This window comes from Dunckerocampus dactyliophorus, chromosome 6, assembly GCF_027744805.1.
Source record: "Dunckerocampus dactyliophorus isolate RoL2022-P2 chromosome 6, RoL_Ddac_1.1, whole genome shotgun sequence".
In the NCBI taxonomy this organism is placed as follows: Eukaryota; Metazoa; Chordata; class Actinopteri; order Syngnathiformes; family Syngnathidae; genus Dunckerocampus; species Dunckerocampus dactyliophorus.
The window spans coordinates 14,723,679-14,750,976 of record NC_072824.1 but is presented as its reverse complement, the minus strand read 5'-3'; the positions used below and the strand labels follow the sequence as shown (position 1 = coordinate 14,750,976).

Here is a 27,298-nt window from a genome sequence, read left to right as displayed (position 1 = left end):
ACACAACATATACTATGAAAAAGACTTAGTTGGTTACCTCTTGAATCAGCAGTTGATTTGCTGACACATGCAGCCAATCATAAACTTCTTCTGATATGTGCTGCAGAAACCCATACCCCACAGAGGAAGGGGCTGCGCTCCAGCGCCTTGCGTCCCAAGAAGCCCGAGCCTGCCAAGCAGACGGGCCCAGTTGTGATGGAGACCTGGGTTGCTGAGGAAGAACTGGACTTGTGGGAGATCAGAGCCTTCTCAGAGAGGTAACAATGCTCACTGTCACATTTTATCAGTGGTATAATAAAAGCTAGATAAAGAAATTATGTGTGCAATAGATGTTTCCTTGACTTTACATCGTTAATGTCTCCTGTTACACAGGGTAGAAAAAGAAAAAGCTCAGGCAGCTGAACAAGCTAAGGTGAGAGGCTTTAATCTTATTATCGTCATTGTGTCCTACCAATGAAGCCCATGTGACTTGTCTTATTATAGTCAGGCCGTTTATTTACCGAAGCCACGACAGGCACGGACATAAATTTTAAGTAGGCAATAACAGGAGAGTTAATCATGAAATTTTGAAAAACTATTTACTTGTAACAACTTTAAAAATATATATAATTTTGATGCATGAAAAAGTGGAAAGGGAAATGTAGCTCTCTTAAACCACATGATAATTTATTAACAAGTATAATGGACAACACAGCAGCAGAAGTAGCGGTAAAGAGAAAACCGTGAGGAAACGGTGCAAAAGTGTAACACACATGAGTTTCACACCAACAGCTGAGCAGCGCAACCAACATTTTAAGGCACATGCAGAGGTGGATAAAGCTACTGGATGTTGTCCACTTATGATACGTCAAATATGGAGATACTTCATTGATCATATAGGGAAAGATCGTCATCTATGTTGGGAAATACAAAGGCCGCTACTGTTGTTTTGTGGAGCTAATAAAGTGTATCAGGAGGTTGCCTAGAGCCAGAGTTGTTAATGCCGATGTTTTGGACCTGGCGCTAATGAGAGACCAAGTCACCCAGCCACTATAAGAGATTTATCAGTTAATTTAAGCATTTACAGTACATATATACGGTATGCAGAAATGCCTTCTGGGACACATTGTGATCATATACTGTACAAGCTCATATTTCTAGTTTATGAGGAGTTTTATATATACCGACTGCTTTCAGAAACGTCAGGAGCAGAAACCAGGCTCGATCACAGTCACGCCGACAGGAACTCCCACGCCACCTGCCGTGACACCTAAGGTCGTGGTGGGTTCGCTGTCAGGCCAGGGAACTCCAAGCGCCAAGGTGGTTCTGACCTCCAAGGTGGGCGGCCCGGTCAAATATCAGCAGAACAAGAATTTCCAGCAGTCATTTGCCACTTGGATTAAACAGGGTCAAGGCACACAAGGTACACCTTTGAAAGTCTGTTGAAAAAAGTCTATATGTAAAACATGAATTAATGTCTATTTTATTCATGTGTGGATGTCTACCAGATGCATGTAACTTAAGATGCAGCAAATGTACTCGTGATTAACACAATGTTTTTCCATCAAGTTGGTTATTGTAGCTTTTTAGCATTGTCACATCCACACCTGTGTGTTAATTCAATATCGTGTTTACTGTTTTTTCATGTCTGCTTTACTTGCAGTGGGCACAGAGGCCAATGCGGCCGCAGCTGGCGGGCACACATTTCAGATTACCGAAACCACAATAGATGGAAAAGTAGTGACCACCAAGGTGCCGCTTCCAGCCAACAGCAAGATCATCACAGTCAACATACCAACTTCACAAGGAGGTGGGTGGGGTGGGGGTAGTGGGCTCTGTTTTTATGTGGTGTAAGTTGTGGGAGAATTAATGTGAAGTTGGTTGGAAGTTGGAATTAATGTGTCGCCAACACCATTGTTGTGTGGACGCCCCATGAAGTCACCTGCTTACTTTGGCATGAGTCATCATGTTTGGCAGCATAGTAGTAAGCCTTTTAATTCTGACTCAATTTAAGCTCTTTCAAAGCTTGTTTCTGTTGGTAATGTCAGTCTGTGATGTGGGTGATTGGTGTTTGCTAGTCAGAAAGACCACCCTTGGTGTTGTCCAAGATCCAATTTTTGATTACACACTTTCATATATTATAAATAGTTTTGACAGCACATTTCCGCAGCTACGCTAGCGAATCTGTAGAGGATGAATTTTAACAACTACAGTATATGAGTAACCTGTTTAGATCAAACATTGCAATCTTCAGATGAGCAAATGAAAGTGATTTTTCTTCCCTTTTTTAAGTTACGCTGATGGAGAAACCTCAAGTTCAGGTGGAGTGTGAGCATTTAATGGACATGTCTATTTATCCAGCATGACTGCAGTGCATGCTGTTTGTTTTGGCAGGGCTGAAGGAAGTTAGGCAGGAAAACAAGTTTACCCTGAGGTCTGCTGCCCAGACAGGTAGCCCTCTATTGCGGGATTTCAGTTTTTCTCCGTCTTTTAGAATAAAAGTCTACCTCTCCACTCATTGGAGTTCCAAATCCCAGGTCTCCCGAAACAGCCAGTCCATAGAAATGTGTATTTGATGTGTGTGTGTGTGTGTGTGTGTGTGACCAGAGGAGAGTCTCCCAGGATGTTACAACCAGCTTTAACGTCCCTGTTTGAAGAGGGAAGCTCTTGATGTAGAGGTTTACCTGCCTGGTTGTGGTTTAAAAAAAAATTACAGCAGGATCTGAGGGGGTGGGGGTGATACTCGCATGATTTCTTCTTCATCCATCTGCTTCACATGCGCTCGCACGGCAAATATGAAACGCTCCCTTTGTCAGGCGAAAGTTAAAAAGCTGTGAATAATGTATGAGGGCACTCAGATGTGTTGGGGGACACCCAACTAAGCTTTCAGCCAGTCTTTGAAGTTTTGTGTACCTGCTCCACTAATATTTACCATGACTGTGATCAAAAGTTGGCCATCTTGCAAAGAGCGAAAAACACAACAAATAATACACAAGCTCAGTACAACTGCTAAGTTGTAGTGTGTAGCCACTGCTTTACAGTGTTGTATTGTATTGGGAATATTTAGCTTGTGAACATTTCCTAGTCGCAGGAAATGTTATTGGTAGCAAGAAGGCTGTTAGCTGTGTCCCAGGTGGTTACAAATGCAATTCTAAGAGGAAAAGCCAGTTTGGATCTCCTTAACTGGCATGACACACACAGAATGAAAGCCTGGGTTAACATAACCAACCGTATTATGCTACTCTAATTATAGCCGCACTGTTTAGGACAGAGAGTTAATTGGAAGCAGGCCAATTCTCAGAAACAAATGATACAATTTAATAAGGATTTGGAGTGCATGAGAAAGTGGATGGGAAAATTTAACTGTCTTTGATTACATGGTCATTTATTAACAAGTATATTGCACAACACAGCAGCAACAGAACCAATGTTGTAATAGCAGTAAGGAGAAAACTTCTCAGCCAGCATTAATACTGCTGATGAGACAATTTTCAACAACAGTGCGGCAAGTGTAACATGCATGATTTTTTTTAGAGTAGCGAAACCAACATTTTAAAGCTCATGCAGTGGTAGATAAAGCTCTTGGATGCTGACCACTAATACTTCAAATACAGCTTCTACCTTGTGGAGTTAATAAAAACTATGGGGAATAAAGGCTTTCCCTCTAATAGTTCTTTGCTTATTCCAACCCTTTGTGTTTGTGTGAAATGTATTTACTTTTCTTCTCTCATTTCATTTTTCATCTTTTTTTGCCTCCAAATTCAGGAGTTGTGCAGCAGAAGGTGCTTGGTATCATCCCGCCCAGTACAGCAGGGGGTGCTCGGACCTTTACAGCATTACAGCCACGCAACATGAGGCCTGGTCTCCCAGGCTCCCATCAACCGGTAACGTTGTATATTGTGTGTACTGCATTTTGTTGTTCATTAGCTTCAATCAAAATTCTCTCCTCGATGTGCAGATCCGTCCTAAGACCGTGACTGGAGCTATGGGGAAGACGGTTCTTCCAGCACCCCTTGTGGTACAGCAAGGTACCATTGCCTAATTTTTGGAGCTTCTCGTATTGTTAAATAAAAGTCTTTGATTGTCGGTCTGCTTTTTGCCCTCTCCTCATTCATTGATGTGCCACCTGTTGTTGTTTTTTAGGTCAGGCTGGTCAACAAGTAGTGACTCAGATCCTACAAGGCCAGACAGTATCCACCTCAGTTACTGGAGCCAGTCCTGTTGCCACAGTTACTGGCCAGGTGGCAGCCAGCACAACTACGGCAGGAACGTCATCCGGCCAGGTTAAACTCACCCTGGCGCAGCTCGCTCAGCTAACACAGGTTATTAAGCGAGACCAATGTCATAAACCAAAGCCATGAAAACACTGTTGTTACTTACATTTATTGTCCATGGGTTGAGGAACAGATGGTTTCCTATATATTTTTAAAAATGCTTATTTTTTCTAGATTTGTAAATGACTCAAATGTGATTGGTAGCAAGCTTACAACATTCCATCCATGTTCTGCTCTTCCTCTCCACAGAAGCAGCAGGCTGGCTCAGGTGGGGATCGCCAGGCGAGTGTCACCGGCACCCATCAGGCTGTGACTGTGATGATCCAGGGTCAAGGGCAGACAACCGGTCAGCTTCAGGTCATACCTCACGGAGTTACCGTCATCCCCGGTCCTGGCCAGCAGCTTATGCAGGCCACCCTGCCCAACGGTCAGGTGCAGCGCTTCTTATTCACGCCGCCATCCACAGTGGCCACACCCACGTCAAACACAGGTATGCACAGGAAACACAGTTGGATGGCTACGGTTTCTTCAACTCCCTCGACTTTTCTCCGCAGCTACCACACCCTCCAGTCAGCCAAACTCTGACTCCACGAAAACGCCGGCCCAGCCTGCTCAACAGGCAGCCGCCCCGTTCCAACCAGGGGTAGCGACCCTAACCGCCACCAGCACCCCACAAGGCCAGTTACCCCCACTGACGCAGGCCCACATGCCCATTCAGTCTCCCACCTCGCTGCAAGGAGGAACTGCCAAGCTACAGCAGACGCCCCAGCTCATCATGTCTGGGCTGCAGCAGCAGGTCCAGGTAGCGTCCATTTTCTAAAAAAAACTTCAGTCAGATATTCTCTGCCAGGGAAAAACACAATACTCTTCTCCTGTTCCATAGATTTTATTTGATGTTTATTGTTACCGGAGCAGGAGGGAATAGAGAAAAAGAGAAAAGAAGACAGAGGGGGGACTGCGGGGACAAGAGGGGAACAATAGAGACAACACCACTAGCAACAACAATAACAAACCAGCAGAAACAAACAACAGGACTACATGAGAAAATGTCTATAACGGTCATAACATGAAATGTCATTGACATTGAATTGACATAAACATGTCAATCAATCAATAAAAACTTTTTATTGTTAAGGGAGAAAAAAAATCCAAACCTACATGGCCCTGTGTGAAAAAGTGATTCCCACATAAACCAAATAACTGGTTGGGCCACCGTTAGCAGCAATATTCAAATTTGCTTGATGATCAGAAACATTTAAGTGTGACAAACATTCCAAAATATAAGAAATCAGGAAGGGGGCAAACACTTTTTCACACCACTGTATATGGTACTGTATATGTAGTACTAGAATTACATTGAGGTAAAACTAATTGTTTGGCCCACATTTCTTCTTTATCAGATTTGTGTTTCTTTTGTGATTTTTTTTTTTGTTTTTTTGTTTTTTTTGTTGATGCTTTAGGTACTGGCACAGCTGCAGGCTCAGAGTGGCACATCTGTACCACAGCACTTCAAACTGCAGCTTCCTATTCAGATACAACAGACCGGACTCAAGTCAACTCAGGGAGCAGAGGTAGTGCAATTAGCCTACTAAATCAGACAAAACATGTGAACATGAAACCATATTTTCTTATATAGTGGCTGACCCACTAAAAGACACTGCCCCAATTATTCAACAGGTGTGCGTTATCACTTTTCCCTCCTCTCACCTTAGTTCATAAACACTGTCGTTCACGCACGACCCCATTTGAAATGTGTTGCTAACCAAAATAGCAGCACCTACCAAGGCAGCAGTCTCTCAGATCAGTTAAAATGTGCACATCACATGGCTGCAACAATTTCCCGGTGCAGTATTAAAAATGATTTACATTTAGACAACATCTTTTGAAACAATTAGCATTCTAGTTTATTGCATTCCAGTTCCTGAATTCGTGATAATCACAGCTTTTTTTGTATTGAATTGAGCCGGCACAAATTAATCTCCATTTATGACATTATGACATATGACATATGACATATGTTTATGTGTTTATGTTTCTTATGTTCTTATTCTTTCATTTGTTTTCATTCTTTTCTTGGGAGAATGAACAGAATAAGATTTTCATTGCATGGTATAACTGCTGTTTTACTATGCACATGACAATAAAACTCTCTTGAATCTTGAATTAGGGTGGTCGCTACTGACTCACATGCTTAGGTTGGAGTAGTATGTTTTGTAGTGTCATGTCACCATCCTCTCAAAATGTTTTCCACACAGATCGGGAACGTCGTGACCATCCAGGCTGCGTCCATACAGGAGCAGCTCCAGAGGATCCAACAGCTCCGAGAGCAGCAGAAGAAGAAGAAGAAACAAGCTGCAGAGGTCAAGAAAGAGCAAGCTCTCAACTCTGTCAGCCAGAGGGACCTGATTCAGAAACAGGTGTGGGTGGGTGTTTGCGCATGTGTGTCCATCCATGTGTACAATGTGAGCCCATCATAAACACTGGGCTAATTTATAAAAGTATACCTAAAAGTTAGCCTGTTGATCAAAGGCACAATGACTTTCAAATGGATTCAACTGTTTGTCTCTCTTAGGTTGTAACAAAGCAAAATGCTTTGATCGAATATCTGAAGCAGAAGAAGACTGTGACACCTGAAGAGAAAGAAGAGAATCAGAGGTGTGTGCGCGTGTGTACGTGTGTTCTTCCCTTCCTCTTTTGATGAGATCAACACTGAGTTGGGAGCTTCTGCACAGCATGGGAATTTTTGGGTGTGTAACCAGCCACAGCTGCATGGCCTCATTTTGACCCTGCAAGGAAGATCACAAAGGCTAATCAACTTATAAATGATTTTGACTATGACACCGTAGGTCTTCTCTAGTTTTTAAAAGTGAAAGTAGATGCCATGTTTATTCCATCCATCCATCTTCTATACACTTATCCTCACGAGGGTCACGGGTATGCTGGAGCCTATCCCAGCTGACCTCGGTGAGAGACGGGGTGCCATGTTTATTTTAGCAGATAAAATTAAAATCAACCATCAACTACAATACAACACATTGTAACTATTGATAGTCTTTCCTCTTTCCTGTCCTCCATGTTTACGTTGTATTAGATGCTGTCCTGGCCGTTAGCTGACTCTGACACACACGTGTGTGAGTTTCAACACCATGCCTATTCACACACACTCGAAACACTACAGCCAGACTAGCGTGACTTTACATTGGCAGCCCCACTTTTGCACCCCGTCTTCGCTTATTTTTTGTCCCATTTTTTTTTCCATTTCGTCGCGCCACCTTCTCATGTTTTCCTGCAAAACATAATTTGGGCTTTTAATCACCTTGTCACTCTGGCATCAGCGTGCATGTCTTGTTTTTGTCCCGCTTGCCTCTGCACTGCTGACTCATGCCGCATTTGCAACGTGCACATCGGTTGTAAACCCTGGCCTGTCTTTGACCCCGTCAGGCACGGGTGTGTTTGTGTACCGCAGCCAGCAAGGCGCTCTGTTGCTCACATGAATCGGCAGTTTTCTCCCCTAACTGCGAATGTTAGCAGACACAAGTGAACGTACTCATGACGCAGAGTCGTGGATTATCCACATTTTACTGTAATATATGATCAATTTGGGCTCCAATTTTTTTCATAGTTGCTAACTGTTTTTTGTCAACTGTAGGGACCACAATGCAAAAATATTTAAAAAAAGGTTAACCTTGCTAATTATTTTAACCTTGCACACTGATCTTTTAGTTCCTGTTTCATTATTTGCGCATAGCATCTGCTGAAACTCCCAGAATGCATTTCTTCTCCTGTTAATGCCACTCCCATCCCCGTTAAGCACAAATAAACCCATAACAGCTAAAAAGTTGCTCAACATCTGTGCATTCCATGTCCACAAATACACGTTTTTATAATAGGCTTGCTTTTCTTTCGTGTCTTGAAGCTATTGAGGTAAAATGGAGTGCATAACAATAAGAACAACATGGCTTGAGCTATGGGTTAAGCGGTGGTACATCCATGCAGATGTCCACTAAAGCACAACTCCTAAAGGATTAATCTTCTCAAAACAACAGTAGCATGGAAACAGGAGTTCTGAACATTCAGAGATAATTAGGAAAATTTGCACACACTTCGCTCTCCTGCCTCTTTCAGATAGATGGTATTTGTCCATGAACACTTTTGAAAGCACTGTTGTTCCAGGATGGATTGAATAAACATACTGTACATCTTCAATCATTTTTAAAAAGAAGAATTGGATGCATAAATGTGATTATTATTTCGAATTTTCTGTAATTTACACAGGGTCAGAGTTATGCACAAAGGCTCAGATATAGACACATGCCTAAATCTATTAAATTATATTATAATTAGTAGGTGTGTCACGATACACAGCTCACGAGACAAGATGATACACGATATTGGGTTCACAAGAACTAGACGAGACAATATTTTAACATAACTTTTAAGAAAACTGCGACAAAATATAATAAAAATATATAATATAGAATTGAAAATAAAATATAGATCTGGACAGACTTTTATTTAACTGAGTCACAAAACAGTGCAGGTACATTTTGAAATGTTTTGTGACCTAAGCATGATACTTGATACTAACTGTTGAACTTTTTTCCACAAATTGAAACAAAAACAAAAAATTATAAAAGTTAAAATAATGATGGCAGTTGTAGCTGCTATTGGTAATCATTTATGTTGATGTCTAAATATCAGTTGAGGGCAGTGCTTTTGGTATCTGGGCCTTCAGTGGGGATTTGACCAGTCAGAATTTTTCTTGGCAGACGACGGCCAGTATTGTTAAAAAAAAAAAATAAAAAATTATACTAATAATATGTATTGCCATTTACCCTGACTAGGATTCAAACTACAGGCCACTGTGCCAAGTGCCGCTGAAAAAAACAAACTTAGCTTATGCATGAGGGGCAGGTAGTAAGTTTGAAAGTTTCTTATTGACTGAAGTGCAGCATTAATAGTTCCAGCTTGTAGCTGAACAAAGCGAGCTCACTGTTCTTGTCTTATCTACTTGCCTTTGTCTATTTATGTCAGGTCTGTCCAGCTGTCCTTTAATATTTATAATAAAAAAAATTTTTAAAAAAACAATGTTATACATATATTTAAAGACAAATCTTTGTGTGTTTTTATTAGTTATTAATATCAACATTTGAGCTTTTTCTAGTTACATTATGCTTTTTTGCTCTATTTGTCCGTGTTTTGGGGGTTTTAGTTTATTTTATTTCTGCAATGAGCAACGTTCCACAGATAGCCTCTGGACCACACTTTGGACACTCATGCGTGTTTCACCAGGAAGGCGAGGTGTTGCCAGGCGATGGAGGAATGTGTCCAAACTCTGCCTTCTTGGCTCTGTCGCTGGTTAGGGGTTGGGTTGGGTTGCTTTGCGGAGAGGTTTATACAGCATTCAGACCGGCATTGCAAGGCGTCACTTATGTGCATTCAGAGGTGGAGCTCCACTCCCGCTCGCCTGCGTGGCGGATACTTCACCTTTGTTGACCGCTTGTATTTAATTACTGAATAAATGCATAACATGATATATGGATCTTTTCTACTTATGCGGTATGTTATGAAGCGGAGTTGGTTGCCACGATACCATTATTAATGAAGCAAGACACCCACGTAACCTTTTATCTTACAATGCATCGTCACCGATAGACCTGACTATCATTTCTGCGACTAACTTTGAGCGTTAGTAACTAACTTCCACCGGTGATTGTAAAGCTGGTGCCCAGCCAAATGTAACAAGTGTGAATAGAACCACTCAGTGATTAAGGGTACAGACAATTCCGAACATTGTTTTGATCTGACAAATCTTAAGTTTGAGCAAATGTAGAATTACTACAGCTTCTGCTTGGACATTAACACAGTGGCAGCTGTTCAGCTCCGACGGAAAAAGCAACCTCACATCACAAGCTGATGCTGGAAACACCGAGGTAGGTTAGATTGCAAGGTTTATAGTGTGCGTAAAGCACTTAATATGCGGTTCCAATCCTGCCTCGTGTATTGCCATTTCCATATGAGTGTATGATCATTCACAGTAGCAATGACATAGTTGACAGTCTGATTGACTTCTGGCTGCCCTGTTCTGGCAAAACAGTTTTTTTCTAAACAAGAAATATTGTCACATTTTAATCTCTGTAATAAATGGTGTGGAAGATTCCCACATTTCTTTGAACTTGACAAGGCCAAGCTCTATTAACTTCTTGTTAGTGATAACGATTAACTACAGCTGTTAGTTTTGCTTGAGATGATTTTTAATGGCTCTTTGCCTCTTTCTCTCCAGAATGATTGTATGCAATCAGGTCATGAAGTTTCTCCTGGACCGCATAGACAGAGATGAGAGGCAGGAAGCTAACAGGAAGAAGAAAGAGAAGGTGGTGGAGTCAAAGAGGAGGCTCGTGAAAGCCAACAAGCTTGCCGCGCTTCTTCATCGCCACAAAGAGAGCCTGAAGAATGAGATCTTGAAGAAACGGGCGCTTCTTGATGAGAGGCTTCGTCTGGAAGCGCAGGTATTCATTGGTATCTAAAAACTGGAACAAGGGAAAATATATATGTTTGATTAAAACATCTGCTCTTCAGGAGGAGCTAAAGATGGACATTCTCAGGATCCAGAGGGAGAAGGAGAGAGCACAGGCCGCAGCCCAACAGGCTGCCCAAGCTGCCGCCTCCGCCCACAGGCAGCAACAACACGCTCAAGCCCGTGTACAAAACATAACCACTCAGCAGCATGCCACCACCGTCACCACCACACACAAGAGGAAACGTGATGAGGAGCGGGAGATCACAACCTCAGCTAAGTCCAAGAAGAAGAAGATGATCTCCACCACCAGCACCAAGGACAGCAAGAAGGACACCAAACTCTACTGTGTCTGCAAGACGCCCTACGATGAGACCAAGTATGATAGCTCACACTGCACAAGATACTGAATGAATAATATCCCTTTTCCACTGTGACTGGTTCGGAGCTGGTTTAGAGTAGGTTTTCAGGGCTTTGGTCTTCCATTGTCATGGTTCCACAGTGGTGCTGAAATGTTGGTGTATTGTTTTGGTCAACTCCGGCTCCAAAAACTTGCTGGACTGAGTGCTGAACCGTTTGCATAATGTGAGGTGTTGCCTCAAGTAAATACCAGACTGTTACCTCCATTTCAACTTAATTGACAAATTTTTTGTTAATATGAGAGCAGAGCAGACTTTCTTCTAGTCACCAGAATGTTACTGTGCTATTGTGCAAATGTCTGAAAATATTTTGTACTGCCGACCACAACGTCCGTCAAACAATTCAGTAAATGATGTAATGATGTGGAGGCTTATTAAAATTGCAATTCATTGGCACACTTCTTAATATTAAATTACTATTTGTTATGAAGGAGTGTGTTTCCACCGCATGCACACTATAAATATAAACATATAAGTCACCATCTAGGTTTATTCCTTTAATTCACAGTCATATTACATTTAGATTATGTTTTTCATGGTTATTTGTAGCATAATAGCAAATAATACTGTAGCTGTACGTGTTTTTTTAATGATTGATTGCCTCGTAGTTTGTCAAATTCTAACGGAAAATGAGTAATCTTCGAAATAAAAGCTCCAAGCAACTCCTTGCTTTTTATCCGGACGTTTGACAAAATAAACATTATTTAAATTACGTGACTCACACTGATCTCCCTTTTATTTCCTGATTGGAGGCGTGAGCCTTGTGATGTAATAAGATAAGATATGCCTTTATTAGTCCCGCAAGGGGAAATTCCAGACATAATGACACAGCTCCCCAGGATAATGGAAAATGAATCTGGTGTAGAGCTTGTTCACGGCCAACACTGGTATACGGTACTAACCTTGTGTACAGTAGCTTAGCAACCTCACTAACCTTATCATCCTTCTTCTGCAGGTTCTACATTGGCTGTGACCTGTGCACCAATTGGTATCATGGTGAATGTGTGGGAATCACAGAGAAAGAAGCCAAGGATATGGAAGACTACATCTGCATGGAGTGCAAACAGGGCCGGCAGAGCACCAAGGAGGAGCTCTACTGCATCTGTCAGACACCATACGACGAATCCCAGTCAGGAGTCTTTGTCGTCTTCCATCACGTCATGTTTTTTAATGCTGTGTCACGACTCAAGGAGTATGCTGGTTTTTCCCAGGTTCTACATTGGCTGTGACCGCTGTCAGAACTGGTACCACGGCCGCTGCGTGGGCATCCTGCAGAGCGAGGCGAACCACATTGATGAATATGTGTGTCCGCAGTGTCAGTCGACAGAAGACGCCATGACGGTCCTCACGCCACTCACAGAAAAAGACAATGAGGGCCTGCGGAGGATTATGCGCTCTTTAACGGTGAGACACAAGGTCTTTCAGTGTCTTGTAGCGTGTCAAAAATGTTGGAGGTTGGTAGGGCTCATGCTGCAATAAGTTTAGTTACGTTTGCAGTTCTATGCTTATCATCACACTTTTCCTCTTTGCCATTGCTGATGCTCTTTGCAAAAACCACAAAGAAGCAAAACACACTACAGCAGACCTGCCAACATGTCCGCATTTTGACCCTTAATTACTCTTGTATTCTTCTTTGCTCTCTAAGTACGCATTTTGTTGCATTTCGCGCTTTCAGTTTTGAGTTGCCACAGCAGTGGCAAAGGTGGAGTGACTAGGTGTCTGCAAATCAGAGTGCTACCTTTTATAATTGCCTTCTGCAGCTGCCACTCCTTGCAGGTTTTATGCGGCTCTCACGTCAATTCAGTCATTCAGTGTTGTTTTTGACAGCCATTTTATTTTTAGTATTAGTCTTTTGGACAAAAATGCTTTTAGTCACATTTTTAGTCAGTTCTATATGTGAAAGTTTTAGTTGACAAAAACTTAAAACGTTTTAGTCTGTTCAGTTTTAGTGGGGGGGAAAAAAATTATGTCTAAGGATTGGAAATAGGATGAGGAAAAAAACAAATGGGGGATACAATTACTCTATCTCTGTATACAAAGTACACCTTCTGTAAAGGTCTGCAGATAATACAATACAAAACCAAATGTACTGTAGTTATAGCATATCTCAAAAAAACAATAATATGCACACGTGTGTATATATTACATATACTCTATATTACTCACAGGTACAGTATATATATATTTGTCCCTGACATGATTCACCAACTTTGCTTAAATATGTTATATATTGTTTGTTACTATGTTCGACATTATTCGATTTTTGAAAGCAAATGGTAAATTCACAAAAATCACATTTGTAGTTTATGGCGCCAGCCATGATGAGGTAGCTCTCACAGTTCAGCCTCATTTCCCAAAGTGATGTCATCGGGGTAATATTGCTCAGGTAAACATACATGGCGGTGTACAAGACGGCGGATTTTTACAGTGATTATAGCAAAGATTTGAGCATGTGTCAATACTTGTTGAGGAGGAAGAAACATTTGGAGCTGAAATAGAGAACTTGCAGAACATGGACTTAAGCCTTAAGACATGGAGATGAACATTGATCGCCTTCAGAATGCAGAATGGTAAGTGTAAATTACACTGGAGTTGCTTATCCTTCAATTATTGCTTTAAATTGGCTTCTTAATGAGCCTAAAGGGATTTTTATAACCTGTTTCATTGTACATGTGGCCGCACGTTGATGAATGTTCGACACTGTTGCCGCCGCCTCTCACCCTCCCACAGTAAACGCATCGCTGTCAAAAGATGTTTATATAAAATGTATAGTGCTTTGCAGCCTTGTCGCTATCGTGGAATAGTGTTTAGAAGACATTATGTAAACAAGACATGACTTACTCTCTTGTGCCAGCTTTGACGTTGTGGTCAATCTTTGTTGTCTTGTTTTTTTTCCTGTGTAACGGCGGAATAGCATCTTTTTTCAAAATGCATTTATACCGTACTTTCAAGCCAAATGCTTCTTGTAAATGTGTTCCTTTGACGCAGTCACTGCAAAGAACAGAACTCGATGTGGGTGTCCACCTGTCTCTCGTTCTCTGCACTTGCTTCGTCCATTGTTGTCTTAAACCTCCCTGTTTTGGAAAACAAAACAAACTTACAGTATAACTGATACTGTGAATACCCAGCAGCAACACAACATTTTGGCATGACTACTACTTGTATTTTGATGAAAAATATACCAAACCAAGTCGACGATCTACACACAAAATTGTTGGTACCCGTGTTCAATGAAAGAAAAACTCGCAATGGTCACAGAAACAACTTGAATATGAAAAAAGTAATAATAAAAAAAAATTCTATGAAATTTAACCAATAAATGTCAGACATTGCTTTTCAACCATGCTTTAACAGAATTATTGAAAAAAATTAACTCATGAAACAGACCTGGACAAAAATGATGGTACCCCATAAGTTAATATTTTGTTGCACAACCTTTTGAAGCAATCACTGCAATCAAACGATTCCTGTAACTGTCAATGAGACTTTTGCACCTCTCAGTAGGTATTTTGGCCCACTCCTCATGAGCAAACTGCTCCAGTTGTCTCAGGTTGAAGGGTGCCTTTTCCAGACGGCATGTTCCAGCTCCTTCCAAAGGTGCTCAATAGGATTAAGGTCAGGGCTCGTGGAAGGCCACTTTAGAATAGTCCAGTGTTGTCCTCTGAGCCATTCGTGGGTGTTTTTAGTTATGTGTTTTGGGTCATTGTCCTGTTGCAAGACCCATGACCTGCGACTGACCAAGCTTTCTGACACTGGTCAGCACATTTCTTTCTAGAATCCCTTGATAGTCTTGAGATTTCATTGTACCCTGCACAGATTGAAGACACCCTGTGCCAGACGCAGCAAAGCAGCCCCAGAACATAACAGAGCCTCCTCCATGTTTCACTGTAGGGACAGTGTTCTTTTCTTGATATGCCTAATTTTTTTGTGTGTGAACATAAAGTTGATGTGCCTTGCAAAAAGTTTTTGTCTCATCTGTCCATAGGACATTCTCCCAGAAGCTGTGTGGCTTGTCAAAATGTAGTCTGGCAAAGTCCAGTCTGGCTTTTTTATGACTTGTTTTCAACAGTGGTGTCCTCCTTGGTCTTCTCCCATTAAGTCCACTTTGGCTCAAACGACGACGGATGGTGCGATCTGACACTGATGTTCCTTGAGTTTAAAGTTCACTTTTAATCTCTTTACTCTCTTTAAGTTTTTCTGAGCTTTTTTGTTACCATTTGTGTTATCCGTCTCTTTGATGTGTCATCAATTTTCCTCCTGCGGCCATGTCCAGGGAGGTTGGCTACAGTCCCATGGATCTTAAATTTCTGAATAATATGTGTAACTCTTATCGCATGAACATCAAGCTGCTTGGAGATGGTCTTATAGCCTTTACCTTTAACATGCTTGTCGATCATTTTCTTTCTAATCTCCTGAGGCAATTTTTCCTTTGCTTCCTCTGGTCCATGTTGAGTGTGGTACACACCATGTCACCAAACAGCACAGTGACTGACTGTAGTCCTATCTGTCGGCCCACTGACTGATTACAAGATTGTAGATACCTGTGATGCTAGTTAGTGGACACACTTTGAATTAACATGACTTTCTTTTTTTCAATAATTCTGTTGAAGCATGGTTGAAAAGCAATGTTGACGTTCATTGGTTAAATTTCATAGAATTTGTATTTATTATTACTTTTTCAGATTCAAGTTATTTCTGTGAGCATTGTTTTTCTTTCATTGAACGGAGGGTACCAACAATTTTGTCCACATGTGTACCTTGAGAAGCGTTTGTTTACTCTGCTGTAGCTGAGAGGTGTTACCCCGATGATGTCACTTCCAGAAATGAGGCTGAGCTGCGAGCTAGTTCATCATGGCCGGCACCATGAACTAGAAATGTAATTTTTGCAAATTTACCATTTGCTTTTAAAAACCGAACAATGTAGGACATAATTACAAACAAACGCCACCTGTTTAACATATCTCAAAAGTGCTGACAGAACATAAACACACAAAGAGAGAGCCACATCGTCATTGAATGTAAACACGACAAAACATGATGCTAAATGATCCCATCTATCTTCTATGCCACTTTTTCGTGATGCTAAATGATGTGTTCATTAAACCACATTGGTAACAACAACAGGTCCCTCCATATCCATGTTTCAACATTACACTTGCTGTCCGGTCAAAAATTCCTGCATGTTCTACAGTCACGTAACAGTATTGCTGCAGTGAGACGCTCTGGATTCCTCCCCCTCTTCCTTCACGGACACCTGTTGATTGTTGACTCTGTCTGGGGCCCGTTCACTGTCGTCTCCATGGCAACTGCTGTGTTATCGCGATGACATCCTGCGGACTGAGGCACCAAGATTTAGCGCTAGATGGAAAGACTCTCCAGGCCTATGCGCACACACAGAGATCCAAGGACACTCGCACACATGCACATATGCTGCACACACACACACATACACACACACACACACACACCTTCCCCAATCCCACGACTTTGCCACTTCATCCCCCCAGTGCTGGCAGGCGGGGAGCACGGCACGCGCCTGGCATGGCTGCAACGACTGTGGCTTGCTGCCGGCCTGTACTCGGAACAAAACATGAGATAATGTTGCACATTTCAAGTTCTGTTCCTATAAAAGCAGTGGTGTTCAAAGTGTGGCCCAGAGGCCATTTGTGGCCTGTGTGGTTGTTTTTTTCTTGGCCCTCTGCACACTGTTGAAATCAAATAATGTAAAAAATAAAAACAAAATCAAACTAAATTTTTTTTATATACAGTATAAATAGGCCACAACATGAGCCACAAATGTCATTTACAGTCACATCTGACTGACTAGTTATAATTGGTAAAGATGTTGAGGTGCGGTGCTCTCCTCACCAGTTGATCAGGCAGGAGCATCGGTGTAGTAGAAGTCACGTCGTCACTGTCTGAGTGGAAGAACAACCAAAACAAAGGCAATCTGTGTCTACCTTATCTGATGACCACGACTTGGACTGCCTGACTGCCTGGTCTCAAGTGTCTTTCTCCCACTCCTTAGGCCCATAAAATGGCGTGGCCATTCCTCGAACCAGTGGACAAAAACGACGCCCCTGACTACTACAAAGTTATCAAGGAACCAATGGGTGAGTGCATGAGGGTGCATCTTCTGGATAAGTATGCTCCGATCAACCGGCTTCTCAGCTGCACCCAAAACATCAGTTTAGCTGTTTGTTTGTTTGTTTTTTTATGAACATCTACGTATATACAGTCTACTGTATACACAAGTACCATCCATTAATCATCCATGTTTCAGCTCATTTAGCACAAATTGGGGAACTATTTTCCGACTGTTTGTTTACCCCATTTAAAGTAAACCTACTTCTTAATGGGCTGTGATAATGTAAGTCATGCACTATAATTAGCAAAAAAGCCGCATTATTTTGGGAATAACAATTAGGGAATATTATTAAAAACAGGCCTGAGGCCATAGGCAGTTAGACTTGTACAGTGTTTGTGGAAAAACTCAAAAAGTCACTTCTTAAAGGCTGGCATGCTCACTCAGAATTTTATGCACCCGATTCCGATCATAATCATCCATGAGTGAGATTGGCTAATACTGATCACACGGATTAACTGTAAAGTTTTCGATTTATTTATGATAAGTGCTATTGGCCAGGCATGCCATATATGGGGGAAAGTTAGGACAATTCCAAGGGCCTCTGTGCAAAAAATAGGTAATTATTAAACAATAAAAAGAGGGGCCCAAACATGTCTCCCGCCCCCCCTCCCCCCCCTCTCATGGGGCACAGAATTCCTGGCTGCAGCCCTGCTATTGGCTGGTTGATCTGAAAAAAGGAGCCACAAAATCACCTTAATTTAAACAAAAACATATTTTATTATATTGCAAGTGCTTTACATCACCCTTCCAAATCACATTAGAGCACGACACTACACTGCACACAGGGATCGCTACAGGCTGCGGGCAGTGCGAGCCACCGGTGATCAGGTTTTGTGATCGTCATTGATCAGAATATGCCTGTCACGTACTTTTCCGCTGAAAATCGTCCGATACTGATCACTGGCCGATCAATCAGAGCATCCCTACTTAAAGCATATCACTTTGAACTAGTAAACTTAAACATGCCTAATCGGCAAGGGTTGAATTGAGGCAGATTACCATGACCTGGATGACTGAGAATCTCCAGATTTAAATATGCCTATTTCACTATGTCAACAAGCATAGCATCACATTTGTTTACATTTGAAACAGCTTTTACCATAGGAAATAATGGAAACAGAAATAATTAGGGGTGTGACGAAATATCAATATACAGTAGACGCCCTTACAATGTAAATAATCCTTTCCGAGAACGTTTACGTTAGAGGGTTTTTACGTTATATGAAACGTAAAATACATGTAAATAGCCTAATCCGTTCCAAGATCTTCCCAAACTCACCCATTTGGCCATGATGAGGAAGGGAGGTTGAAGGGAGAAGCCTGTCTCTCACACAAACTCACGTACGTGATATATAAGTCAGCCAATGAGATGAGAGCGTAGGCGGTGCCCCGATAACCAGCCAATGAGATGAGAGCGTAGGCGGTGCCCCGATAATCAGCCAATGAGAGCGTGAAGCATCAGAAGGCGTCACCAAGTTTACTCTGTTAGTCATGGAAATGTTTTCCCTCTCTGTTGCGCTAGCTATTCAAATCGAATTTCTGAACTTGCACCGACTTGACGCTCTACGTTAAATGGAATTTCTTACGTAATACGATGCAAAAATTTTACATAAATTCTTTACGTTCAGTGGAATTTATGTAAAAGGAGGTTTACGTTATGCGAGGTACTACTGTACTAAACCATCGTGATATTTAACCCTTCAAGAGATTATTGATACGCTCTTGCTACGTCTCATTTTTTATTATTATTAAAATGCAGCTGCTTTAAACGTCTTCCCTTGTTCTACCTTAGTGAGTCACCATTTTGCATGTCATCCGGAAGGAGCTGCTTGCGAGAGTGACAGAAAATTGGGCCAAAGTCAAAGAAGAAGAAGGAAAAAAAACAAATGCCTATGGCGGACTCAGGTGGTGAAGTTGAAGGGAAAGAGGTGCCAGCATAGTTGAAATCAAAAGTGTGGACTCACTTTGGCTTTTATAGCGTGGATGAAACAAAGCTGATTTTGGGGGATGTAAAGAGTGTCTCACTAAAATATGACACACGGGCGGCACGACAGACATGCAGAGCCCCCTCTTTCATCTCCACGTTCACAGACAAAACTGTGCCTACTAAAGGAAATGTTGAATGTTGATTCAAACACTAAATGTTGTGTTATTCAATCAAGAAACGTGAAATAGAAATTGAAATTTGAAATTGACACTGTTAATACTAAAATGTAAACACAATAAAAACGCTCAGTCTTAACTATAAAGACAGATGACGTTTTAACATACTTAACTGTATGCGAGTGTAAAAAGACGTAAACCGCTACAAAATGTAAAAACATGTGCTCAAGGTTAAATTTAGAGTTTTGATGGCAGCCCGTGAGATTGACACACTAGCTGTGTGACTAGCTCATACACTGAAACCTCTAGCAGCCTGGAGGAGGCCCGCACAGAGGAAGCCCTCCATCTCAGATCAAACCAGCCATGACTTGCGTCAACGGTGCCTTTTTGAACATTTTACACAAACAAACCGTTAATGAGCCGATGTGGTTCTGATGGACTCCCAGTGGAAAAGGGACTACACACATGCGCGTCTCTCCAAGTCCCGTAAGACCTTGTTGGTTTAAAAAAAAAAAAAGATTTGGCTGGTGAGACTGCAATTTAGGAGGTTTATGCGTGAAATCAGATGATGGAGAATAAGGAGGGCTTTGATTTTGGGGTTGTGGAGGTGAGGAATGTGATGTTTGATGCACAGGCCAACACATATGAAGCCAATTAGCTGTCTCCCTTTTTTATCATCTACACTGAAAACCCCTTTTTATTGAGCAAGGACACTGCCGTTAAATTGAAATAGAAAAATAATAATAATTTTAAAAAAAAACTAAACCTGAAGTTGAAATTGAAAGACGACACTGAAAATAAGAGCACTGTCACAAACACATCATCATATAAACAATATCCAAATTTTTTTTTTTAATCATTATTTTTCAATAAAATTGTTTTCACTGTCAAATTGTCAATTTGTTGTTCGGCACTTCCCGCTTAAAATTTTACGGCTTCACTCTATCACAGCTTTTCAAAAATCCATCCATCCATCCATCCATTTTGTATGGCGCCTATCCTCACTATGGGTATGCTGGATCCTATCCCAGCTGACTTCAGGTGAGAGGCGGGGTACACCCTGAACTGGTCACCAGCCAATCGCAGGGCACATATAGACAAACGACCATTCACACTCACATTCATACCTATGGACAATTTAGAGTCACCAATTAACCTAACATGCATGTTTTTGGAATGTGGGAGGAAACCGGAGTACCCGTTGAAAACCGACGCACGCACGGAGAGGACATGCAAACTCCACACAGAGATTCCCAACGGAGATTGGAACCCAGATCTTCCAGATCTCCTGACTGTGTGGCCAACATGTTAAACACTAGGCCACAATGCGGCCAGTTTTTCAAAAAATATATTAATTAATAAATAATGCTGTTTTGTGGTCGAATATGGCCTATTATTAGTCAAAACTTATGCATATTTAAGACAGTGTTAGGTATTCTTGGCCTAAATTAAGCATTTTCAATCATAAAAATGGCTACATGAACTAAAATACAAATATAAGACATTCAAAAGACTGCATTCAAAGATGTTGATATGTAGTATTTTACACTGATCTATAGGTGTCAGTAATGTTACTGTAATGTTCGGTGGACTCACAAGCAGCAGACTTGATCACCGGAACAACAGGTTTGAATTATCTCACAACAGGCACAATAATCCCTCATAAAAATTTACAATTCCTCATAAAAACAAGGGGCTACTTTTGCAACTGCAACCCATGCTAAGGTGAAACTCAACTGGGAACCCCCGACGTCACTTCCTGTCCGCCCCTCACTCAGCTCCCCTAGGGAACACATTTACAGCAACACACACGAGCACGACTCTTATTTATGTTTTGATGGATTATTTATGTCTACTATATTGGCTTATACTAGTGACTAATAGGAGTGTTACTGTATTTCATGTCTAGAGGGCTCTAATGATGTTAAAACCTGTATTTAGAGGGTCATAAATAGGCTATGTTTTAACTACAAAATATTCCAGTTAGAAATAAGGAATCCTACTTTGTGGAAAGTCACTTCAATTAACCGTGATAAACAAGGGGTTACTGCACATCTTTTTCTGAAAATGCATTTTTGAATGTCCCCTTTTCCCCCGTTTTCTGAAACTTACACCGACATGTCTTTCCTCAGACCTTTCCACCATGGAGGAGAGGTTACAGAAGCGTGGTTACGTGAGGTTAACGGAGTTTGTAGCAGACATGACCAAAATCTTCGACAACTGCCGCTACTACAATCCCAGCGACTCGCCCTTCTACCAGTGTGCCGAGGTTCTCGAGAGTTTCTTTGTCCAGAAGCTCAAAGGCTTCAAAGCCAGCAGGTAAGAAGACGCCAACATCGGAGACACAGCAGTAGAACTCCAAATTCACCTTAACTGTTGGGATCACTATCTTGGCCTTGTTCTAGTAGGTGGATGTGATGCTCACAATGCTTACTGACACCATGAATACTCATCATTCGCCTTCGTTCTCTTCACTGTTTACCATAACGGTCCTAAACAACCTATAATTTACCTGTGGACACACATCCATTCATTTCTCTTCTGCGGCTTCATCTTTCCATTTACTGTGAATGTTATTTCCTTCAGTCTGCAGAAATTAATCAGATCAAAAAAAATATCGCCCCTGCAGCTCAAGATCTCTGAACATGCATGCATAACATGACTAAACGATTATGTAAACAATATTTATCAGTATTAAAGACACTATAAGTACCGGGTTCCTCCAGACAATAGCATTAATCCCGTCTCTTCCTGCTCTTGAGTACATAAACTACGCCGATGTAACACATGCACACATTAGTAGCGCTGTCACAATAACAAATTTTGCTGGATGATAATTGTCCTACAAATTATTGTTGATAATTGATATTATTGACAACATTTTTTTGAAACCATTTTTTCATTAATTATATGGCATAATAATGCAAGTACATCGTATCAAAAGCAATAAACTTTAATTTCTGAAGAGTGTTTAACATTGTAATTAGAAGGTCAAGAGCTTTTAAATAAATAAAATAAACATAGTAAATGAAACAATAAAAAAAAAGACAAAAAAAACCCATGAAAAATAAAATGAACTCCTGTCTCGTTTAGCAAAAATTGCGCTTCAATAAAAGCAAAAAATAGACCCTGTCTCTGTTAAGAAAAAACTCTCTCTCTCTCAGTCCAATTAAAAGCACACACAACAATAAATAAAATGGAGTATAACGTCTGTGTAAACAAAATTGCACTGATTCAATAACTACTACACTCTTCTGCACTCCGTGTGTATACTACCAGCCCTGTATCCACCCACCAAGACAAAGAGACTATCATTGACAAAAGGGCTCACTCTGTTCATGCTGTTGCTCTACGGAAACACGCCAAGGTGCTGAAACCAACACACAGAGTGAATCCTCTTCCTTCCTGTTTGGAGGCAGGAGATGAAGAAAACAGACATGTGTGCACATGGCAGTACTGTATATTGCGGTCGGCAAAATTATTGAGTTGATTTTCATTTATTGTGTGATTAATTAATTTATTTATTATAAAGAAATGAACGATATTATCGTACTTATCCAAATATAAGGTAAGGCATTTTTGCCTTGGAAAAAAGAAAAGCAGGTCGTCTTGTATTCGGGTTCTAGAGGTTTATACTGTACATGCCAGCCAGAAGGAGGCGGCAAACGAATTCTCCTCAGGCGACTCGGAGCATTTCTTCCTGACACACGTGACATTGGTTCTTGTCCGGGGCTGAGAAATGAAGCTCTGTTCAATTCCGACTCCTTTCACTGATGGTTCTCAGCTTTTCCAAGCTTACACTCTGCACATGCCTGGACTCACTTGTCTGCCATGCCCACTCTGTACCATGTGCTCGCTGGCTGGGATGGATGCATACCACGAGATTTAGCACATACCGTAAATGCTCCAATGAACGCCTCATTTCACTTTACCACAGAGTCTTTTGTCGCCGGGGTGTTTATTAGAGCCGACTCAAAAAGCATAGTCATTCACAGCTGTGGCTGTAAGCAGCCTCTGATGATGTTTATAAACTCACTTTAAAACGTAGCTGTCGCAATTGCTGTTTTCAGTGAACCCATCAATGGTATTAATGCTGGCTCAGCGGTTTTGCGCCTTGCCGCTGTTACAGCATTGGTTCTGTTGCTGCTGTGTTGTCCAATGTACGTGTTAATAAATGGCGATGTGGTCAAATAGGGCTTTGTTTTCCTTGTCACTTTCTCATCCACTCCAAATCAGTATTAAGTTAAGTGAACACTCCATCCTCTTGGCGGTATGTAAACACCACGGCTATAATGCGAGCATTTACAGTATTTGCCTCTATTTATTGGATTATCATTTAACATTGAGATTGTTTGTAGATTACATTTAATAGTGGGTCTTGTGGTTTGTGTCCGACATTGTTTAGCTTGAGCTGCACGTATTCACACCCTCCATTGTCTCTCTCTCTCTTTCTGTCTCTGTCTCTCTCTTACAGATTGTGATGTCAAACTCCCTGGGTGCCAGGGTCACTCTAAAAACAAACAAAAACAAAATTCACAATCCGGGAAGTTGTTTTTTGTTGTTTTTTTAACTTGTGTAAAGCAGCACTAAAAACATTTGTCTATTGATTCCACATTGGAGGAACGGCAGCCATGTTGGTAACACAACCAAAAGTTATTTTTCTTGACCTTCACAAAGCAGATGACTGATATTTTGCTCATGCTTGAGTTGGATAGAAGATGAAATAGAGGATTAGAGTGTCTCCTACTTTCTGTTAACTTATATTTCTTTAATTTGTTTAGGAACACCTCGCCTCACTTCTTAGCCAAGAATTATTTTAGAAGAAGTGACATTTTATGGGCTGTACCGATGTATAATATTATTATATGAACATATTGTGAAGAAGGTGATTGCAAGCTCGTTGAGGTCAAGTGTAGCTGTAAAAACCCACCTAGTAGACGCACTGTTTCACCAACATGGCTGCTTGGTCTGCATCCAAATGTCTGACCCACTGGCATCCATTATATGTCTTTTCTATTTGCCCTAGTCAATATTTTTGTCATATTGTAAAGCTTTTAATAAAAAAAAAAAAAGGAAACCACCAACTGTTTTTCTTTTCTTTGCCATCTCTGTAGGTCTCATAACAACAAACTACAACAATCAGCAGCCTCTTAGCGCTCTTGTAAAAACCGTTTTCTAAAAAGTAGAATTGATTAAACCTTCAAGTCTTCTCATGAGCAGAGGTCACTCCGGAAGAAAATACGCTCCAGTGCAAAGACAAGGGAAGTGGATGGTTACGCAATTTCAAGGGGTGACCAAGCTTCACCTTCAAGGCTACTGACTGAGGATATGGACCCAACCACACAAAGTCCAGTCAACCTCCACATGAGTGGAAAGATCCAGTTGGCAAAGAAGTGGCACGTGTTTAGAATGTGTACGGCAGCTGAAGCTCATGTTTCACCTCACGGTAATTGGTGCAACACGTTAAGCACTTTATTCTTGTTTGGACTATCATTTCCCCCCAAACACATAAAATAAAATAGAAATATAAAAATAAAATAGAAATCACCCAAGAAAAGTAGCAAAGGACTAAAAAAAAAAAGTGGTTTGTTTGGTTTTGCTTTGTTTTGAGGGTTTTTTAATCCTTTTTTTTTCATAATTATTTATTGTCAAAACTTTGACATTTGTGAGCCAACATTTTGTTGTCAACCATTATACCAGAAATCACTAAAAAGAAATATAGAAAATGTAACAATATTATATTAAAATTATGTATACATGACACGAGGGACTGAAAAGACTATAAAAAGGATTAACGTAATCTTAGAGCAGGCCTTCCCAAAATGGGTCACGGTTCAATTTTTATTGATTTTTATAACAGTTTTTGTAGGGATATCCGATAATATCGGCCAATATTGGCATCAAAAGGGGACATCGGTTCATATCAGTATTTCTCATCACTTCTGAATTTATTAAGACTAACCTGTCTTGTTGATAGTAGGAGCACATGTTATTTTAGTTAACTGTTGGTCAGGATTTGAATGAAATGAATGAACTTTTATTATAAATTATATTGCATATTGCATTATTTGTCTTATTTTGCACAAACAGTGTTTATTTAAAAAAAAAAAAAAAAAAAAAAGGAAGAGGATCCATTGGCATCACAGTTAAAGAATGTGTTGCCAATATTGATATCGGTCGATAACGGTATCAGTAATGAAGTGCTGGACAATATTTCGGATATAAAGGAAGAAAGAAAGCCAGTATCGAGCATCTCTCATTTTTTGTGTTCTTAATCATAAATTGAGTTGAATCAACAACAAAAACATTTGGATGTTGAAGTTATTGTCAAATTAGATTTTGGCAGAAAAGTCCTTAGACACTTTCGGGTGCCATTTCCAGATACAAGATGTATATTTAACGCATACAAATGTACTTGAAATAAAAATAAAAATGGTATTTTTGCTTAATTACAGTGTATTACTTTTGCACCAAAGCCTACAAAATTCTCAACCTGTAGCACTTCACTAAAGTAGCATCCTTCTGTGGAAGAGTAACATGAATGTCCAACAGCTCATTGAAGCAATAGTTTCCGGATGTTGGTCCAAAGTAACCAATTTCCTGCTTTATCATTGACATGATTCATATCCGTGTTGCTTGGAGTCAATTGATTGGTTTTCTAAATGCGGGGTGCCTTGGAGTAGCATCTTATTGGCAATGTGGGAGTCTGTGGATACTTATTGTCATCCACCTTAAACTGAACGTGGCTACAGAAACATCATAAGGACTAAATTCCTGACCCGACTCAAGTCCTCGTGTCACAACATTCCCGTAATTATTTCTTGCTGTGCAGGATTTTAGCATCACTGCACTGAACTGTCTTATGAAAACAATTGTCAATTTGCAAAGACACAGGAAGTTGTGTAATCAAGAGTGGGAGGGAGTCGGGCTTTAATTAGCTTGTATTATAAGCATCCAAAGAAAGTAAGTGTCCATGGTCTGTCTCGTCCTGCTGCATATTTCACTCTCTCTCCCACTCTAAGCAGTCTAATAATTGGATAGTTGACATTTTCTCTCATCAGCTTGGAGAAGTCTTTGTCTCATGGGGTTGTTTTTTGTTGGGTTTTTTTTTTTTTTTTTCAAAAATCTGCATTTCATCCGTTGTTTATGATGACTACTGTCCAAATTTGTAGAGATTTTTATTCGAGTTGTAGAAACTTTACTTTTTCAGGTGAACCAGCAACTAAGCCCAATTGTAAATGTCAAATACTGAATTCAACTTCAAATTGAAAGATCTGCATATTTCACATGCAGCATCAAGAAGTAGAAGGAAGCACTAACTCTTGTGATTTTTTTTTCTTTTGTACAGAAAAACAACCAGTCCAGAAGAATACTCATTTGCATTTATTGTATTATTTATTCATATTGATGAACGGTTCTCAATTTTTTTGGGGATAAATTAATTTTAGAAGAAATGTTACTGCAGAGAAGAAAAAAACATTCTCTGTTTTTAACAGATTGTGGCAACTTTAAAGAACTTTTATACTTCATAGGGTATTACATTGTAGATAATAAAGAACTCTTTTTGACACCTGCTTTTTATTGCGTTTCATTCAATTGCCTCGAATGCTCTTGTCAGTGTAAGGCAAACCAAGTAGGGCTTAGGACATTTGTCACACTTAGTGTTTAAGATCATCAAACAAATTTAAATATTCGTCAATGACAAACAACTGAACACAAAATGCAGTTTTTAAATGATACGTTTTACTATTAAGAGAGAAAAAAATCGAAACCTATGTGGTCACTTTTTCACACCACTGTATCTCTGTGGCACACCGTCATGCATGAAGCTGCAGGCCTCACTTGTCTCAGTTAAGGT

General features: G+C 40.6%; 1 protein-coding gene across 5 annotated transcripts in view; it reads left to right on the top strand.

The window, feature by feature from the left end:
* Positions 1-26,565, top strand: part of LOC129182557 (nucleosome-remodeling factor subunit BPTF-like) — a 45,394-nt gene extending 18,829 nt beyond the window's left edge. The window contains exons 17-35 of one of the 5 annotated variants that reach the window (XM_054778821.1): positions 107-257; positions 373-412; positions 1,177-1,402; positions 1,643-1,789; positions 3,745-3,863; positions 3,938-4,007; positions 4,123-4,301; positions 4,503-4,743; positions 4,808-5,055; positions 5,714-5,824; positions 6,509-6,670; positions 6,826-6,908; positions 10,537-10,762; positions 10,833-11,149; positions 12,145-12,318; positions 12,401-12,593; positions 17,218-17,302; positions 21,573-21,759; positions 24,555-26,565. In XM_054778821.1, the coding sequence (XP_054634796.1) occupies positions 107-257; positions 373-412; positions 1,177-1,402; positions 1,643-1,789; positions 3,745-3,863; positions 3,938-4,007; positions 4,123-4,301; positions 4,503-4,743; positions 4,808-5,055; positions 5,714-5,824; positions 6,509-6,670; positions 6,826-6,908; positions 10,537-10,762; positions 10,833-11,149; positions 12,145-12,318; positions 12,401-12,593; positions 17,218-17,302; positions 21,573-21,759; positions 24,555-24,594 (2,999 nt within the window). In that variant the 3' untranslated portion in view covers positions 24,595-26,565. Of the gene's footprint in view, positions 1-106; positions 258-372; positions 413-1,176; positions 1,403-1,642; positions 1,790-3,744; positions 3,864-3,937; positions 4,008-4,122; positions 4,302-4,502; positions 4,744-4,807; positions 5,056-5,713; positions 5,825-6,508; positions 6,677-6,825; positions 6,923-10,536; positions 10,763-10,832; positions 11,150-12,144; positions 12,319-12,400; positions 12,594-17,217; positions 17,303-21,572; positions 21,760-23,914; positions 24,534-24,554 lie in introns of those variants that run through there. The other 4 variants (XM_054778820.1, XM_054778822.1, XM_054778825.1 and 1 more) reach the window with 4 other exon arrangements.
* The last annotated feature ends 733 nt before the right edge of the window (positions 26,566-27,298 follow it).